General features: G+C 41.0%; 1 protein-coding gene across 1 annotated transcript in view; it reads right to left on the reverse strand.

Annotated features, from left to right (window-relative positions):
* The window catches only part of WDR64 (WD repeat domain 64), a gene marked incomplete at both ends in the record, with an annotated part of 144,240 nt that overhangs the window by 70,849 nt on the left and 53,845 nt on the right, over positions 1-19,546 (reverse strand). The window contains 2 exons of the mRNA XM_080825207.1: positions 924-1,063; positions 11,465-11,544. Coding sequence (XP_080681333.1) covers positions 924-1,063; positions 11,465-11,544 — 220 coding nt within the window. The remainder of the gene's footprint in view (positions 1-923; positions 1,064-11,464; positions 11,545-19,546) is intronic.

The following is a 19,546-nucleotide window of genomic DNA, read 5'->3' on the forward strand; positions in this document are numbered from 1 at the left end:
TTCAGTGGAGAGCCTGCTTTCCGCCCCCCTACCTGCCTCTGCCTACTTGTGATCTCTCTGTCAAATAAATAAACAAAATCTTTAAAAGCAAATAAATAAAAATAAATAAAAAATACAGCTTTAAAAATAACTTAATTTTATGGAGAATACCTTTTACGGTACCATAGTCCGATGCGGAAACAGCATGTCCCTCTGTTCATGTTCTTAAATAAAAGTACATCAGAAAAACTTCAGAGTTATCTTAATATTATAGTGAATATTGCTTGTTAAGGTTATTTCTAGGTATTTCACACTTTTTTTGCTCTTGTGAATGCTAGCTCTTTGACCACTATGGTTACTGCTCTTACACAGAAATTTATTTTTTAGAAATTGCTATTGTCACAAGCCACGTTACTAACTTATCTGCTCTTGAAATTTCAAGCTGATTTTGTGTGTCAACTGTACTTCAAATTTAAAAATTTAAGGCGATCTTTTTGAATTTTTCATGGAGACAATCGCATTATTTGCAAATACAATGATTCCGTCTCCTCATATCACATATTCGTAACACGTTTTTTTTTTTTTTTTCCCTTATTTGAGCACATTGGTTAGAACATGTTAAACTCAGTTTAATGAAAGCCACTATGACAGAAGCCTCGCGCTTTCTGTCTTGGCCCAAAATGTCCCGTCTGCAACGGGAGGGCCATACTGGCTCCTTCCCAGCGCCTCCTTCCTGAACGCGTGTCTTCAGATGTGTTCTTCCCTGCGCCCTCGTCAGCAGAAACCCGGCACGAATGGTGGCTCATCATTTCCGTCTCCTTCCTGACAATATTCTTCTCAGTGATAGCAGCTATTTCAGTCAAAAACTCTATGTGTTCTAGTTTTTCCAGTAGTTGATTTTAGGGGGAAATGCGGCTGATTTCGTTTATGTTGTTTTCTGTTACCTTTGCTGAGGAGAGGCTGATGATGTGTTGATCTTTCTCATTTGTTACGATCTCCATGATGCTGAACATGTGCCCCACGAGCTTCCCCACCGGCTTGGTGCTGATGTTGGGGTGCCACAAACGGAGCACCTTGTCATCTCCTGGAAAGGGCGACATGGGGGGATTATTAGTTTTCTCCGGGACACAGCTGGTCAAAGTTTAAAGAGTCCCTCTCACTCAGTCATAACCTTATCGTCCTTCTAATATCAAATTACAGTCTGCTTCTTCCAGGACGCCCTCTAGGATTGACTTGTTTTGGAACCCCTTCCTCCTGTCAAGGCTGTTTGGGAATAATTGTATTTACACACACAAATGTGAATTCTTATAAATATTTTATGAGTCCTTTTCTTGATTCAGTACTTTCCCACTCATTCATGGATTAATGTATTATTTATGCTTTATTTACTTCCCTAAGTATTTTAGACAGCTGTTCTTTTGTTTTCACATTCAGAGGAAGAGGAAAATTGCACATAATCTCTACCATTATAACAAATCAAATGTCTCCATCTTCCCTTCTAGCACATATCCATAAGCATATATAATTTGCCTGTAGTTACATCCATAGCATACATACTATTTTTTTAATTGTTAAAATCATATGGATACACGGTAAAAGATTAACACAATATGGTAGGGTATAATTTTTGCCAAAAATGTCTTCTTTTTGGGGCGCCTGGGTGGCTCAGTGGGTTAAAGCCTCTGCCTTTGGCTCAGATCATGATCTCAGGGTCCTGGGATCGAGCCTCGCATCGGGCTCTCTGCTCGGCGGGGAGCCCGCTTCCTCCTCTCTCTCTGCCTGCCTCTCTGCCTCCTTGTGATCTCTGTCTGTCAAAGAAATAAATAAAATCTTTAAAAAGAAAAGTCTTCTTTTCCCTCTGAATCCCTACTTCCACTCCCTATAGTTAATCACTGTTCATTCTTCCCCCTCTTTCTTACAAATAAGTTTTTATTTTCAGAGGAAAGAAAAGCACTTTTCCATTCATATTTAAATACTTTGAATTATTTTCAGCAGGTATTTCAATCACCACGTCTCAACAACAAAAAGATCACTAACTTTTCTCTTTGATATACCCGTTAATAATATCAATGTTGTCAAAATACTAAAAAAAAAAAAATCGCTGTTTCGTAAAACTTATTTTTACCCAGAAATCACAGCATCCTATTTTGAGCAGAGAGAGAGAGACAGACCAAATCAAAGTTGTGTAGAATGGATTTGTCACTTTGTTATTATATATGACATTGGCAGGACTGGTCGCTTTTGTTTTCTTCCCAGTTTATGGAATATAACTGATATAAAACATTGTGTGAGTTTAAGGTGTGCAACATGATTATTTGGTATATGTATAGGGCTTGCGGGCACCTGGGGGGGCTCAGTTGGTTAAGCAGGTCGTGATCCCAGGGTCCTGGGACAGAGTCCTGCATTGGGCTCCTTGCTCCGCAGGGAGCTTGCTTCTGCCCTACCCCCACCCCATGAATAAATAAATAAAATCTTAAAGAAAAAGTGTAGTGCTCATTTCGGTAGCACATATACTAAAATTGGAACGGTGCAGAGATTAGCATTGTCCCTGCACAAGGATGGAATGAGTATGTCTTGCAAAGTGAGGTTAGTTAACACGGGCCTCACCTCAGGGTTACCATTTTTTCTTATCATGAGAACTTGTAAGATTTGCTCTCTTCATAACTTTCAATTATAAACACAATACTGTTAACTGTAGTCCTACGTGTATATTATGTCCCGAAAACTCACTCATCTTCTAACTGGAAATTTGTACTCTTTTTTAGAATACAAATTTTATATATCCAATATAATTAAAATAATAAAATATACTCACCCATCTTTTTTTTTTTTTTTTGCATTTATGGAAGACCATAGGACCATACCTTCATAATTGCTACATCTAAATTTCCTGCCATTTGTCTATCAATAAATGTTCCTGCTTATTCTAGTTTTTCACTTTACTCAACAACACTGCAATAAATAGTTATTCATGTGGGTTTTTTTTCCTTCTGGGCATATACACCAGGGATAAAATCTCATATTGTTAAGTTGCTTTCCAAAATGATCGTACGAAATGCCAAGGCCATCAACTATGTATGATTATACCAGTTTCATCAGATTCTGGCCAGCACATGGATATTATCATGTTTTAAAATATTTGCTATTTTAATGTCTAAAATGAAACTTGGTTTTTATTTAATTTATATGACAGATGCTGCTGAGTATTTTCTCCCGTGTATATCTGCTAATTGTATCTCCTCCTGTGGATTTTTTTTTTATCATATCCTATACCCATGGTCCATTAGAATTCTGGTGGTAGTAAAATTAAAATTTAATAAAATTTTATTAGCTTATGCACACACACATCCAGCTTTATGGTAAAGACAGGCTAGTTGTTCACCACACCTGTAACTGTCTCTTGTTGGGCACATAGCTAGACTACATTTCCCAGGCTCCCTTATAGTTAGATGTGCTCAGATTATTGATTTTCAGCCAGTAAACTAAGAGAATTGATTTCGATTTTACATGACTAGCAAGAAATACATTTCCATTTTGTCTGAGTCATTACACATCTTGGGGTTTATTTGTTACAGCATCTAGCATTACCTGAACTAATGCATAGTCATAGTCTAATTGTTTTTTTTTTTAATTATTTATTTATTTTTAAAAGATTTTATTTATTTATTTGACAGAGATCACAAGTAGGCAGAGAGGCAGGCAGAGAGAGAGGGGGAAGCAGGCTCCCCGCTGAGCAGAGAGCCTGATGTGGGGCTCGATCCCAGGACCCTGAGATCATGACCTAAGCTGAAGGCAGAGGCTTAACCCACTGAGCCACCCAGGTGCCCCAATTTTTTTTAATTAAATGATTTTAATAATTTTTTAATTAAATGACTAATTTAATTTTTTAATTTAATGATTTAAATATGATTTGTCCAGAATCACGTATCAGAAAATGGTATCACAGTAGGAATATTTGGTGCATTCTTGAGCATCTTATTTATTTCCCAGGACTTTCAGGGCACTAGGAAAAAAAGATTAAATAATAACGTTACAGCCTAAGTTACCATTTATAGGTAACCTAAGTTATAAACTCACAATTTACGTATAACAAAATCTAAAATTCAAAGTGGTCGTGTTAGTTAATCAGGTAACATATATTTTGTAGCCCATATAATGGACTTGCTGATATATACTGGACTTTTTATGAAAATATACTTGCATACACTGAAAGAACCAGTCAGTTACGTGGGAGAATTAGGTGACTTGCCAGTTGGATATTCATAACCCAGGGAAATGTGATAGACACAGATATTTTCATAATTCCATGATCATGTTGTCCGGCTCCATGGAAAAAGGGAAGAGAGTATTTTCTTAACCTTTTTCTTTCTCCCCTTTGAGTATCCCAAACCATTCTTCAAATCGTAGCCTGACTGTACTTCCAAGACTATTTCAGAATGTCTTCATAGTCTTTAAAACCAAGAGCCCCTCCCTACGTGCCCCTTGCCCCTGGCATCTTTTATAATTAATGACCCAATTTTCTGGACCATCCACTTAAAAGCAGAACTTATTTCTTATTATACCATCTCGAGCGTGTATCCCACAGTAGGAGTTCACATATTTACTGAGCTCCCATAACTTCAATCTTGGGATGCTGAATCCTGGCCCAGAGGTTTAACTCTCTAGTGGCACAAGAGAAGGAAAACATGTATCCAAACAAAAATAAGCCTCCGTTGAATGTTCGCCTGACTCCTGTTTCATTCCAGAGGTCCCTGGGGACCGGAGTCTTACTAGAGGTAGGCTGAAAAATCTCAGGGCACAGCACACTCTTACTTTCCATTTCTCCAGCAACGGGTGTGGATAGAATTACTTCTCCAAAATTCAAATGATGAAACCTTGACTCCTAATGTGATGGTATTTGGAAATGGGGCCTTTGGGAGATAATTAGACTTAATGAAGTTATGAGAGTTGGGCCCTAATGATGGGATTAGTGTCCCTGTAAGAAGAGACCAGGGAGCTCGCTTACTCTCTGTCCGAGAGCAAGAAAACAGCCATGTGCAGGCCATCTAGAGGGCTCTCACTAGACATTGACCACATCCTGGCACGTTGACCTTGGACTTCCAACCTCTAAAACTGTGAGAAATAAATTCCTGCTGTTTAAACCACCCAGCCTATGGTATTTTGTTACGGCAACCTAAGCTGACCAAGACAGCACCCAAGATATTTTAAGGACTATTGTCAATGAGTAAGTGGGATATTTTCTTTCTTTGTTTCTTTGTTTCATTTCCTTGTTTCTTTGTTTCTTTCTTTAAGTAGGATATTTTTTAATTTAAAACTTCCACGTTATCCTTATTAACAAGAAGAAAAATATCTTGAGAAATTACCGTACACTTGACATTTTGCTAATGTTGAAGATACAAAAAAATTCTAGATACTGACCCTACTAAAAGTCTTTTTTTTTTCTTCAGAAGACCGAAACATGCCCTTTCAGACTTAGTTCCAACCCTTCCTTCCTGATCACCGTCCCCAGCCTCAGATGGCATTAAGGCTGCTTCTTCCCATTCTGAGGGTGTTTGCTTCAGATTTTGTTTATGGCATGAGCTCTATCCAGCCATCGAGGTTTGTGTAAAGGTCTGTTTACCCATTATCTGGTGAGGCTCATATTTCTCATCTGTAGTGTTTGACAAATAGCAAGTACATAATACATGTTTGCTAAGTAAGTGAGTTGGCTAATAGAGTGACTCATGAAGTGCTTAAAAAATGCTGATTTGGGGAAAGTCTACCTTGATTTGAAACAGGACTCTATAGCTCACGAGCCTTATGGCTCAAAGAAGTGACCTCACCTCCTGTGTCTGGGTTTCTTTACCTGTATATATAATGGGGATGACCAGAACTTATGTCATAACCTCACTGTAAGACTAAATGGGGTCATCCATGGATAATCTGAGCGGTTCCTGGAGTATGAGCTAATTCTACTCTGTTCTTCTTCTAAGTCCCTGCCATTTGCAACATGTTTTATATGTTTGGGGGGAGAGAGCAAGGAACTGATACACTGATGTATGAAACATGGGCCCTGCTCTGGAGAGTTTGAAATCTAGTGGTAGCACTAGGGCAAGCATAACAGATATAGAGGGAAAGGAAGTAGTCACAGAAAATAAAAATATGAAGGTAGGACTTAATACTATAAACAATACATTATGGTTCATTAGGGGTTAATTCCTTGTTCCTTTGTTATTTTCCATTTATTTTCGTTTCTCTCTTTCTTTTTGTTAACCAGGATTCCGATAAAACCACATATAAAGATAGGATTTTCTTTCCTTTAGCAAGTTCTTATCTCAGCTGGTGAGTCAGTGGATCCAAATGTCTCAGTCTGGAGGACATGAGCTGGCTCAGTGCACAGAGAAAAGGAAGGGAGGGAGGGACTGTGGAAACCAGGTTACAGCGGTCCCGGTGGTCCAGGGGGGAGGAGCAGGGGCTGGGAGCAAAGAGAACAGACTGGAGCTCCCAGCTGCCTAGTCACATGTCAGGTGATGAGTTGAGGCAAATTATTCTCTTTTCTGGGGCCTCAGTTTTCTTATCTGTATAGTTTTGATCTCCCAAGATTCCTTCCCACTCTGAAGTTTTATGATCGTGTGCTGTGGAGGGAGAGGTTACTACAGTGAGAATACAGAGCAATCTGGAATTGTAAAGGTCATGAGATAATTCCCTTAAAGCAGTATCTTGCTTGCGTTGACTTTTTGCTGGCAATGGCTAAGAAGTCTCGTCCTTGCTGCAGTATGTTCAGAGCGTGAGCCTCGGGCCCCCAAGCAGTGGGCCAGGCTGCCCCTGAACTGGACTTTATCACTCCTGGAAGATGAGGTCAGGCTACCCTTAGAAGGAAATCTGTAACTTGCCCGTCACAGGAAGAAGGATACAACGGAAGACTGCTGTGTGGGAAATGCGGCGAACAAAGAGCCTTGTCCAGTGTGCATTAGGAAGGAAGCCCCGTCTCACGGGGGTCTCCTCCGGTCGGCTACCAGAGGTCCTCCAGCTCGGCTTGCTTTCTGATGATAGCAGTGGAATCCTCATGTTATCTGTGCGGTGGTTTTTTAGAGCCAGAATGACCAGAAATGGAGGTGATACTAAGCTCTGAATGCCTACCGTGTTTAATTCATGTTGTTGTTATTATGATTATGAATCTGTTCCACGTGTCCCATGAATTCAGTTCCACGAATCTGCTCATGCACCACGTGCTATCACAGCTGTGTATTAACATGCCCTATTCATACCACTAAATTTTGAATTCTTGAAGGTTAAAATGCAACCTGATCTCTATGATTCATGACGCCTAGTCTGTAGCAGTTGTGCAAGACACGCTGATTGAATGAAACATTAACAGATGCATGCAGAGCCCCCAGATTATCTTGGATGGCAGAGAATCATTTGTCTACATCAAACCGCCCAAAGTAGGAGTTTAACTCTTAAAATGGCCGATAGAGACAACCATGAGCTAAAAAGAAATGCTCAGGAAGTTTGCGATTTTATTTGGTTTTGTTTTTGTTTGGGTTAAGTACTTTGTCCTGGTTTGGCTTTGTTTTCTCCAGCTCATCAAACGTCCCTGCAAATTTCACACATTCAGCTATGCCTCACGAAGTGGCTTTCATAGTATGTGTTGAGTCATCAGCTGGGCCACACGGTACATTTAGCAACGTGCTCGGCTGAGTCACTCATCAACAAAAGTATTCTCCTGAGGAAAATGTGTCTCTAGTCACTGAGGAATTGCATCTTCTACCAACAGAGGCTCCGTAACTGTGACCATTTAATAATTTTTGCACGGCAAGAAGTATCAGTTGCTTGTCAGTCACGCTGCTAAATGTTTCGTTTTGGTAAAGGAGCTAGAAAAATAAGATTCCAAGGCTGTAGCTGGCCATCTCACAATATAATGAATGTTGAGGTTCATGAGGGTCAAATATCTTAATCCGTAAACACGAAAATGATTTGAGTCCCAGAACTGGACCAAACACATTTTTTCCCCTCAGAAATGATTAAAATGCTTAAGATGACAAACTATATGAAAGCTGGTCAATTCTTAACATTTTGAAGTATTTTGTGTGAGAACAAAGGGCTGGTCAAAGGAGTTGGTTAAGATTGATGTGACAGCTTGTCTTTTCAGAACAATCAGATTTTAGAAATGGGATTTCACTTCAACTGCACCATTTTACTTTCTCAGAGGATTCCTGTGGAGGGTTTGAGTTGAAGGAGGACAGAAGGCCACGACTGTCATGGAACTGAAGATCTGCCCCGCTGAGGGCAGTATCCATCGCACTTCGATTCTGGGGCGATTTTGCTGTTTCCTCTCTGAGGACCACTGGGCTCTTTCCCTCTCATCCCTGGAGCACCCCACCTCTTCCTCTCGAGTGGTCAGGGCCGTTTCCCTCACAAGGAAGAAGCCAAGACAGTCATCAACTCAGCAAAGGGCAGCAGGGATCCAGAAAGTGTAATACAAGCATGCCACTTCTTTTTTTTTTTTAAACATGTAATTTTAGTATTTGTTCCCTTATGAGTTCTAGACTTTGGCATTGAGCTCTTCAAAGGATAACCTCAATTAGCACAGCTCAAAGGCTTGGATCCATGTTCATTCTTAGAATCATCACTACCAGGCGCCATGAAACTTGCTCCCAGTCCAAGCCATAACCCCCACATTCTACTCTGCAGACTTCTTACCCATATGCTTTGCTTTCCTTCCTTGATGTCCTTACTTGAAATTTAGAAGTCTGTGGCCCATCAATGCCTCATTTTTCTGAGCGCACAGAGCTCTGACTATACACTGAGTACCAGTAAGTTACAATATACCTGATTGGCAGAGAGGGTTCCAAATTTTCCAAAGGACATTTTAATTTATCTCCCTATGAACAGGAATTTCTTTAAACAACAGAATCAGGCTTCTTTAAGCTCCATGGGATCTTGGAATTCTTGTAGTCGAACTTCCGCATTTTACCAGATACGGAACGTGAGCAACAGGAGATTACGTGAGAGCTGAAATTATACGGCTGGTTAGAGACCGGGCTACGACTAAAACCACCTCTTCTAACTTTCAGAGCATTGTTTTTACTTGTTTTGCTTTCCAGTAGATTGCTATGTAATTTGTTAAAAATAATATTTGAACCGTAAGGTAGTTTTAATTAAGTGTTGTCAAAGGGCCAAAGTGGAGCACAAATTACAATATGAGTACTGTGCATTTGCTAAAAAAAAGTTTTAGATTTATGTCCTCAGGGGAGATTGCCAGGTGTGAAGTGAGAGTGTGGCTATCTTCACACAGTTGGCCCTTGAACAACATGGGTTTGAACTGTGCGTACCCACTCATACACAGATTTTTTTTTAAATAAATACACTACAGAACTATAAATTCATATTTTCCTGTCTTATGACTTTCTTAACATTTTCTGCTCTCTAGTTACTTTATTGTAAGAATACAACATATAATACAAAGAACATACAAAATACGTGTGAATGCAAAGTTTACATTATCTGTAAGGTTTCCAGTCAACAGTAGGCTACTAGTAGTTAAGTTTTGTGGGAGTTCAAAGTTACGTGTGGACTTCCTACTGTTGGTGGTGGTGGTGGGGGAGGAGGGGAGTGATTGGCACTCTGGACCACTGTGTTGTTCAAGGGTCAATGGTACTTATCAATATTGGCATTTCAGGGTCGAGGCAGGCTAGTCTTGGTAGAAAACCAAACGTTGTGGCTGTGTGTGTTCTGGGGGAAGGAATTTGAAGAAATGTCACATAGAAAGAGCCGGGAGCACTTACTCATCGAACATTTTTGTTAATAAATATTCTTGCTCAAAGCATTTTCCAAATGGTACATGTGTTGATCTTTTGGATGGCAGAGCTTTCTTAAAAATTGTGTTTGCTCTTTCCCTTTCTAATGTTCGATCTCCAGTATAGGCCATTTCTTGATGTTTACTTGGAGTTTCTGCGTTGCTCATTTATATCTTTCAAGTCCACATGCTCCTTGATGAAGGTGACTTTGATCTTGACGTGTCCCTGGGAGTTCTTCTTATTCATTCCAGCAGCCTTAGATCCTTATATCCAACTGGGTCTTTTTTCATCACCAGAAGGTGCGTCCTCCCAGGTGTCTAATCCCACTTGACATTCAAGCTCAAACTTGAGATGTGTTTGCTCTCTTTCCCACATGAGCACCCTCTTCCTGATCTCTGGTAACAATACAGTTGCTACTCTTCCATTTTCCCCACCTTACAAACTCGGAGCTGATTGATCCCTCTTATTAATCCCAATGTCATTCCGGCTTCAGGTTTTATGACTGATTTCTTTCCCATGGGATTAGCTCTGTCCTTTCTTACTCCATTTCACTAACAATAATCAGACCCTCACCATTTCACTTGTGACTCCTGCAACAGCTTCCTGACTGGAACCTCCCGTTTCATTTTATTCCAACAAAACCTCCACACTTTTGTCAACATGACTTTGCCTATGTGTTGTAGATGGATTGAATTAATATTTATTGAAAATCTACTATGTGCCAGGCATACATTATCTCAACGAATCTTAAGCACCACCATATGAAGTATGTGTGTTTTTGTTATTGTTAGTATTATTATTAGCAAATATATATTGAGCACTTATTATACATTAAGTACTTCATTCAAATTTGCTTAATTCTTATAATAATCTTATGAGTAGGTACTATTATCTAGTCCCACTTTAGAGTAGACTGAAACTTAAATGGATTAAATGACCTGCCCAAGGCCACACAACTTGCTAGAAAGACAACCAAGATTTGCACCCCGATGGTCTGACTCTAGAGCCCAGGCTCGAAGCCATCCTACTGTATTAGGACCCCAGGGTTATAGGTGACAAGTCTGAGGCTTGAGGAACGTTTCCATCGTCCACCTTCCCCTCTGAGCTTCATATATCATACTCTCCACAGACCACCGTGTGTCCTATGTTCCATCCTCCTTGACCCTTAAACATTAGAATGCTTCAGGGCTCTCTCCTTGGCCTCTTCTCTGCTAACTCTAAAACATTGGCCCTTGACCCTTTTGGACATGAACCCCATTGAGGACTTGATAACATTTTGGACTATCTCTGCAGAAAAATGCACATAGACACACAAGTTTCATTAGGCCACAGGGGACCCCAGAATTCCTCTAAAGCCCACACAGGGGCCCCAGGCTGGGATCTCATGCTCTCACATGCTGAAATAACTTCTAGAGAGAGTAAAGATCCAAACATAAAATATAAAGCAATAAAAAAGTTAGAGTAAGATACAGAAGAATTTATAACCCATATCCCAGTGCCGGGGAAGAAACTTCTAAGTGTGCCATCAATCCAGAAGGCACAAAGAAAAAGAATGACAGATTTAAATTTATGCAAAATTTTTAACTCTCTAAAAGGCTCCCTAGGAGCAAAACTCTGTCATTCTAAGAGAAGCACTCTGTCATTATATTAATCAAGGAGAGCACGGTTGGCAAAGTAGAGAATCTCTGTACAACACGAACCCTTACCTCCAGTGACAATCACGTTTGCTTTTGTGCAGTAACAGAAAGTGTTGGCTCCTCTTGGCATGGAGAACTCTCTGACAGGCCTGGGAAACACAAATTAGATGTAAAGCCTCTACGATTCCCTATATCCAGCTAATTCTAATGTACATGTAGGTTGTGTTCAATAGGCTTATTTCTAAGCTGGTTGTAAATCTATGTAACCACAGAAACTATTATAAGTAAATGATGAAATCCACACTGACCGATAGAGTCTACTTATTCCATGGTGTGGTGATATTAGCACAGTACTCTGTACTGTTTCTGCTTAACAGGAAATCCGGTCCTCCCCGCTGGGGCTGGGACCAGAGACCGATCCTTCTTAATCCAGAAAGGATAATGGATGGCAAGTTGGGTCCGTTTGGTGTACACAAGGCCAGGACAGCTTTGGACATGTCCTCTTCTCCCACCAACCACATCCCACCTGCTGTCCAGTCCTGTTGATTGGACTTCTAAAATATACCTGAAATCTGACCGCTTCTTCCGGTTCTTATTACAGTGTCTAGGTTCAAGCCTCCGACCCCTCCCACCAGACCTTCTGCAACAAAGTGCTAACTTCTCAGCTTCCACCGTTGTCCGTCTTTCTGTCTACATTCCCACCTCAAATCTTGCTGTCATGCTTCAGCCATGGTGGTCTTCCTAAAACCTGAGTTAGAGCACAGCATGTCTCTCCAGGGGCTTCCTGAGGCTCCAAGAGGAGCCGAGCTCCTTCATCTGGCCTGCCTGGCCTGCGTGGCCCTGGGCGGCCCCATGCCTTCCTCTCTCCCCTCATGCTGTGCTCCAGCCGTCCTGCTCGAGCCAGCCCCCCTTCTGGCTGCACTGAGCTCTCTCTCTCCTCAGGAGATTCTACACTAGCCCAAGATGTGCTGGCCCCAGACGCCAGCCCCTCTAGCAAGTGTCCTCCTGTGAGCGTCAGCTCAAACGCTTCCCTTTCACAGGGGCCTTGCCTTGACTCCATAGTCCTGCCCTCACTAATGGAGTAGAGTCTTCTATCTCCTGATACCATGTTATCTTCCCTACAACCAGAGCATCTATTATATAATTTTGGTATATAGGTTTTGGGTGTTAACTTAGTATCCGTGAGTAGTTCTGTGCTGGGCTTAGAAGAGCTGAGCTTGAGTGAAAATGTGTAGGTTTAAATCCTGGCTTTGTCCAGTGCCTCAGCATCCTAACTTATTAAATGGGATAATAATACTACTACTGCCCTCAGGTGCTAGCAATAGTTGAGAGCTGTTACTGCATCTGACCAGATGGGGAAAAGGAGGAGACATGCTTCTATGAAAGGGGCACCTGGAAGGAGCCCCAGACCAGGAGGTAAGCAGACCCTGAAGCCAGGACGGGGCAGGGGGAGTGGGAGGGAAGGAAAGCAAGTGGCCTTCATCTCCTCTTGCCTCGGAGGCTTGCGTGTTCTTTCCTTTCCTTTTAAACACACATGGCCGTGTATATCCTTCCATTCTTTGTTTTTTCACTTAATATTATATCTTGAAGATCTTTCCAAATCAGTACATAAAATACTTCCTCATTCTTTTCTTTCTTTTTCAAAGCTCATGAAAAGAAGCCTCAATGTAGTAACATAAATCTAAAGTCAGAATTTAGAATTGTGAAAATGTTTAAATGTCCTAGAGAAGAAGTAGACAGTTCTGACTGGGGACTCGTTTCGAGTTTTGCCAATGACACACTCTGTAACTGTCACGGGTACATGGACTGAGCTGAGCTTAATGGGGCTACAAACCAGGAATGGCACCATTTTCTTCTACCTCTGTCTCTAAACATGGCCTCTTCCCGTGTCCCCTTGCACCGACAACAAGGCCTCTTGGGCCAGCTCCCATTAGCACAGCTTCTATTAAGATACCTACTGTGTCTCACGGGACACAGCTCACACGGCTCGCCACGTGGAGCAGTGTCATTGTGACTGCAGCCCCTCCCACTGTCATTGGTCCAAGGGAGGAAAGTGTCCATTAGACACAGAAGGCACAGTGCCTCGGGCTCATGGTACTTTCAGGGTCCTACAAAAATGCTCTAATTGTTCTTAAAATCAGAAGGAAAGAAAATGTAAGTTTGAGGTCATGATAAATGTTTTCATTTTTTCTCACATCAGAAAAAAAATAAAATTTCCAGAAACCACGAAAATCTACTGACTTTTTTCTAAAACAGAAAAAAATATGGAAGTATTTAAAGTTATATAAAAAATCATGTGGAATATTGAATAGTATTATGGTGGGAGGCTAAGGACCCAGGGCTGCATAAGTCACAATGTAGCCCAGCCAGCAGCCTTCTCCCCCCACCCCTTGTGGCTCTTCGGGAGCAGGTGCTCATGGAATGGGTTCTCCTGAAGCTGTCCTCACTTGGCTTGGGGTAGGGGGAGTTCTCTCTCCAACCTCCACTTTCCACCCGGAGAAGACAGATGAATCACCCCAACATTCCCCAATTAATCCCACAGCTGTGTTCCTTGAACCTTCTCTTCAATTATTTTGGAATTGCTAGTTGTCCCCTCTTTGCTGGGGATGGACAATGGCAGAAGGGTCACGGGACTGGTCTGACCACCTTGTAATAATTCTGAGGATGTTTTAGCAGACTTCTCTTGAAAATGGGGCATTAGCTGAAATCCCAAGACAGCAGGAAAAGAACTATTTAATATCCTGTTAGTTGATCATGAAAAAAAAAATCTATCATTTTCTCAATTTCTCAGCATCTGCAATGGAACTTATACATACTTAGAATTTAAATTTGTTGTTGTTGTTGTTTTAAATACCTGCCCAATAGAATTATACTCTTTATTTTTCTGGCCCACAAAGTTAGATGGATTACAAATGAATGAACTGTACTTTTAACTATTTCAGCTTTTAAAGCTATAATTGATGTCAACTGATGAAAAAACTCAAAAAAGTTATTTTATATACATATTCAACTGTATATTTTTGAACAGATTGCTTTTTTTGTGTGTTGACATCTCTTTAATAATTTTTTAATTAATTATTTTTATTAACATATAATGTATTATTTGCCCCAGGGGTACAGGTCTGTGAATTGTCAGGCTTACACACTTCACAGCACTCACCATAACACATGCCCTCCCCCATGTCCATAACCTAGTCACCCTCTCCATACCCTTCCCGCAGCAACCCTCAGTTTGTTTCGTGAGATTAAGAGTCTCTTATGGTTTGTCTCCCTCCCTATCCCATCTTGTCTCATTTTTTCCTTCCCTACCCCCTAAGCTCTCCACATCAGGGAGATCATATGATAATTGTCTTTCTCTGATTGACCTATTTCAGTCAGCATAATACCTTCTAGTTCCATCTACGTTGTTGCAAATGGCAAGATTTCATTTCTTTGGATGGCTGCTTTTTTATTCTGTTACTAGGTATATCTTACTCTAACCAAAACACACCAGAGTGTTCTAAGAAATCAAATGCTTTGTAAGAAATCTATTATGGTATTTCTAAAGCATTCTACATCTAAAGAGTGAAGAATGTTTCTACTCATATCAAAATGCAGGGAAATATTTGATTTCATGTCTAGACTTGAGCCCAGGTCTTCCACACCATCTCTCCTCAAGGATTAGGTGGTGGGTGAGAGGGAGGGTAGGGCTGCCCGCTTGGCCAGGGTGTCTCAGTGAGCCCTGTAAACACCACACACGGCAGGATGGCACCAGGCTCAGTCTCATGTACAAGGTAGGCCCACATGGTCCATTTCATAGAAAATAAAATGTAGACACCATGGTACTTTGAGCATAGAAGGCTCCCAACAAATATTTGTTTGAATATCCTTAAGAAATGAACACCTGGTTGACAGTGCCCCTTTCCAGAATCACAGAGAATAGAAATGTACTGATTCTGGGAAGTTCCCTCTGAAGTTTTCCCTGGTCCTCTTGAGACAATAGCACTTTGGAAAGGGAAACATTTCCTGACAATTTCTTTCAAAAAAATAAAAACTCAGTCTCCCATCAAAAGGCCCTAACTGAATGACCCTGTCCTTCACCTCAGCTTCCCTGCTCTTGTCATATAAATGCAAATCAGGGAGGGAAGAAGTTAGTCAGATGGAAATTAGAGGGGTAACTGGGGTGTTGTTCATTGAATGTAAAATGGTACTCAGATAGGAAGGCACCGGGGGTTGGGGGGGATTCATTGACTGATAAAGAGTAGCTATTGAGCCAGTATCTTTTCTCTCCTTGGAGGTGGGGGTAGTTAGTGAAAGTCAAGGCAAGGAGTGAGGAAGAAGGCATTTTTATTTTCTCCTAGGAGATGTGAAGTAAGATTGCCTCACGCTGAGGTATTTTTTTAAGTGGTCCACACTCTGAGTATTACCTGCCACTGAGCCATACTGTGCCCAATCCCAAGGGACAAGGGAGAGTCCAACAGAAAACTCTAGATCAGCAGTTGGCAGCCTCTTTTTTTTAAGGAGCCAAATAGTGAATATTTCAGACTTTGCCATACAGGCTCTGTTGTCCCAGCCACTCAACTCTGCCACTGTAGCATGAAAACAGCCATAAATAATACATAAATGAGCAAGCGTGGCCCTGTTCCCATACAACTTTATAAGCAAAGAAATTTGAATTTCATATAATTTTCAGGGGGCATGAAGTATTATTCTTCTGATTTGTTCAGCAATTTGGAAATGGAAAAATCATTCTTGGTGTGCAGATGTTACAAAAACAGGTGGCCAGCTGGAGCTGGCCCACGGGGTTTTATGACCCTTACTCCAGATGCGGGAGCATGAAGCCCAAACCAGGACAGCTCTACAGTCACTCCGCCTGTTCTCAGGATTCAAATTCTTTTTTTTTTTTTTTTTTTTGATGCATTTCAGTATCTCTCTGATGGGAACAAAGAAAGGAACTTACAGTTACTGAGTCCTACGCGCCAGGCGTTAAGTCAGCACTTTCCACGAGGTAACTTAGGTGCCTTTTATAAGACCATAAGGTAGGTATCTTCCTTCCCATCTAAAGATGGGAAAACAGATGGAGAAGAGCTAATGGTATTGTGCACATGGTGTTTGGTGGTCCCAAAGCTCGTGAGTGCTAGGACAGAGACCAGTTCTGCCTGGCCCTGTTGCAACCCGACTGGGGGGGGCACTATCCACTTTCCCGTATAATGACCTGCTACCGAATTGGGTAACTGAGGAAAGTGATGCTGAGTAGTTAGCTGCTCCTCTCTGGGGAACTGTCGAGCTATCCAAGGGTTAAAGGTTCAACGTCTGTCTTGCAACAGGCCAGCCTCCTTTACACAGCATAATTAATTGCAGATGTTCATTTTCTTGCTGGTACAAAACTCCATTTGTGAAATTACCATACAAAATTATAACCAAAATGGTAATCATGTTTGAAATGGAAATTTTTTCGAGAGGAGTTTTTTCCCTGCCTTTTTGGGAGCCGTGCTGGCTCCCATTTTAACAGCTGGCCAATCATGTATTAGTGTAATTGCAGTTTCATCTGGCTCAACTTAAGACTCATTATAGGAAATTGCAGAAATAGGGATATGTTGAATCTAGAGATGAAGAGGACCTGACTGTCCTTCTCTTGAGATGACTCTCCAACGGTACTGGCATTTCGGGAAAATGTTATTATACTGCATCACTTGAGAAATCTCTATAGCTTCTAGATTTACGAGAGTGGCCCAAGGAAACTGCTGAAAAGCTCAGCCAGAATCTGACTGAATAGATCGATGATCACCATTTGCTGAGGCTGTCTTGAGTATTTTTACCTCCGTATCCTGACTCTCTCAGGCTGAATGTATCATCAGCCACGTCCCAGGCGTTATGGTAAATACTAGGAAGCTCAGAATTGGGCTCAGAGACAAACTCCTGACTCTTGCAAAATAGACACTTTCCAGAGCATGGATGAGAAAGTACTGGCTAGTCTGAAAAATAAAACCTTCCAGCGAATCTAAGTGTTTACAGCTACTAAGTACCAAGTCTGCGGAACACTGGGGCAGAGTAGGAATTTAAATTCCCTGTAATACCATTACATAAACTAAAAATACATACAAATATATATTTTTAAGGAAATGTATAAGTAAAGGTATATTAAACCCAACAGAATGGTTGCCTTTGTGTGTGCATGTGAATATGTGTATGTATGTGTGTGTGTGTGTGTGTGTGCGCACAGGAAAATGGATTGGGATATAGCATAAAGAAGGAATAAAATAAGGAGAGTGTGAACAACTAAGTCCTGCTCTTGAGGTTACTCCACTGGGGTGAAAAAAGGGAATTAGATTTGCCTTAGATCCTGCTAGTTGAAGGACAAATTTTCCCTCACAAAAAGAAGGTATGCAATCTAAATGAGAGCAAAAAGATTACTATCTTATTTAAAACCTAACACAAAAACTACCACTCGATCAAAAGATCTTAACGCTTGGAAAAAAGGGAATATGGGCCCTGTCATAACTTTTCCCCAAGGAAAAGATTAGTTCCTTTCTTTTTCCCTAGTACCATCATTATTCTGGATTTTGACAACATACAGAAATCAAAGTGTTCTTTAAAAATCAATTCTTTGTGAAAGATCATAAATGTCCACAAGCACATAATAACCCTTTTAACTGTTACGGTATTTTACAGTTTTCAAGAGACCTTCACTCATCTCAGCTTGTTTGAGCAACGCAAAAGTCCTGGGAGATAAAAAAAAAAAAAAAGTATGATCCCCATTCATTAACGAGGTTACTGAGGTTCAGGTAAGTAACATCCCCAAGACCATTCAACCAACAAGTGGCAGAAGTGACATTAGAATTCATTTGCTTCCTTGTCAACATACTCCTTCACTTACATTCTCTCCTAGTAAACAGCACAGCCAAGCAAACAGCCCTCCCAGCCAGAAGCCCAGCAGCCTTCCGCGGCTCCCAGACTTCCTCTGGACCTTCCATGATTTGGCTCTTCACCTCATAAGGCTCTTTGCTCAAACGTGAGCTCCCCAGAGTACTCTCTCTTGACCATCCTATCAAAAACATGCCTCCAATCACTTTATCCTGTAACCCTACTTCATTTCCTAAATTTGTATCATTTACTGGATTATGTCTTTCCCACTAGAATATGTGCTCCAAGAGAGGAGAGAGTTGGTCTTTTTTGCGTACCATTTTATCAATTCTTGGAACAGTTTCTGGTATATAATACATATGCAAAAAATATCATTGCAAACGAAAAAATGAAACTTAGATTCTTTTTGTTCCTCTCATCCAGTAGGTTGCCAATGCTTATAAATTATATATGGATCTGGTCTCTCTCCATTCTCACTTCTACCAGTTGAGTTCCAGCTCTCGTCAGTTCCTTTCCGAACTATTACCCTATCTTCCCAGTCATCTCCTCCTTCCCAACCTGCCTCCTCCTTCCCCATCCCATTCTCCTTCTCACTGCTAGGGCAGTTTGTGAAAAACTCCTCACTGACCATTCTCCTGGCCAAAGAATTCAACAGCTCACGTAGCTCTTAGGTTAATACTCCAGGTCTTCAGTCTGCTGTGGAGACTTTTTCATGTTTGGCTTGTCCCTCCTCACCTTTCCCAAGCCTTCTCCCTTTCTGTGCTCTAATTATAGTGAGTTTCTGGAACTCACTCTTTTCTTTTTCATTTCCATACCTTTGTAAATGCCAGCTCTTTCATGTGGCTCTTTATCCACTCTCATGGAATTGCTTGCCTGGCTGGCCCTTACCGGATCTCCAAAACTCAGCGCGCATGGCACCTTCTTCAGGAAGCCGTCTCCAATGTTTCTCCCTTCAAAATCCTGTGTGAGATGTTCTAAGAACTCTCGTCTGCTCCTCTTTATACCTCTCTAATATCTATATCATGACATTTATCATCCTCTGTGGGAATCTCTTTGTTTTCTCCCTTATGGGACATAAGATCAAGGACCTAGTTTTACTCATCTTTAAATTCCCAGCATATAGAACAGTGTCTCAAACGTATCAACTCATCAGTAAGTATTTGCTAAACAAATAAATACTCAGGCTCTAGAGCTTCTTCTAGAGTGGTCAAATTCCTCAAGTCCTAAGACAATTAGTTAGACAATGTTGGGTATATTAATAATTCTCAACATGCTTGGTGTCTTCTAAAGACACACCCTTAGGCATAA

The sequence above is a fragment of the Martes martes genome, assembly GCF_963455335.1.
Source record: "Martes martes genome assembly, chromosome: 15".
NCBI lineage: Eukaryota > Metazoa > Chordata > Mammalia > Carnivora > Mustelidae > Martes > Martes martes.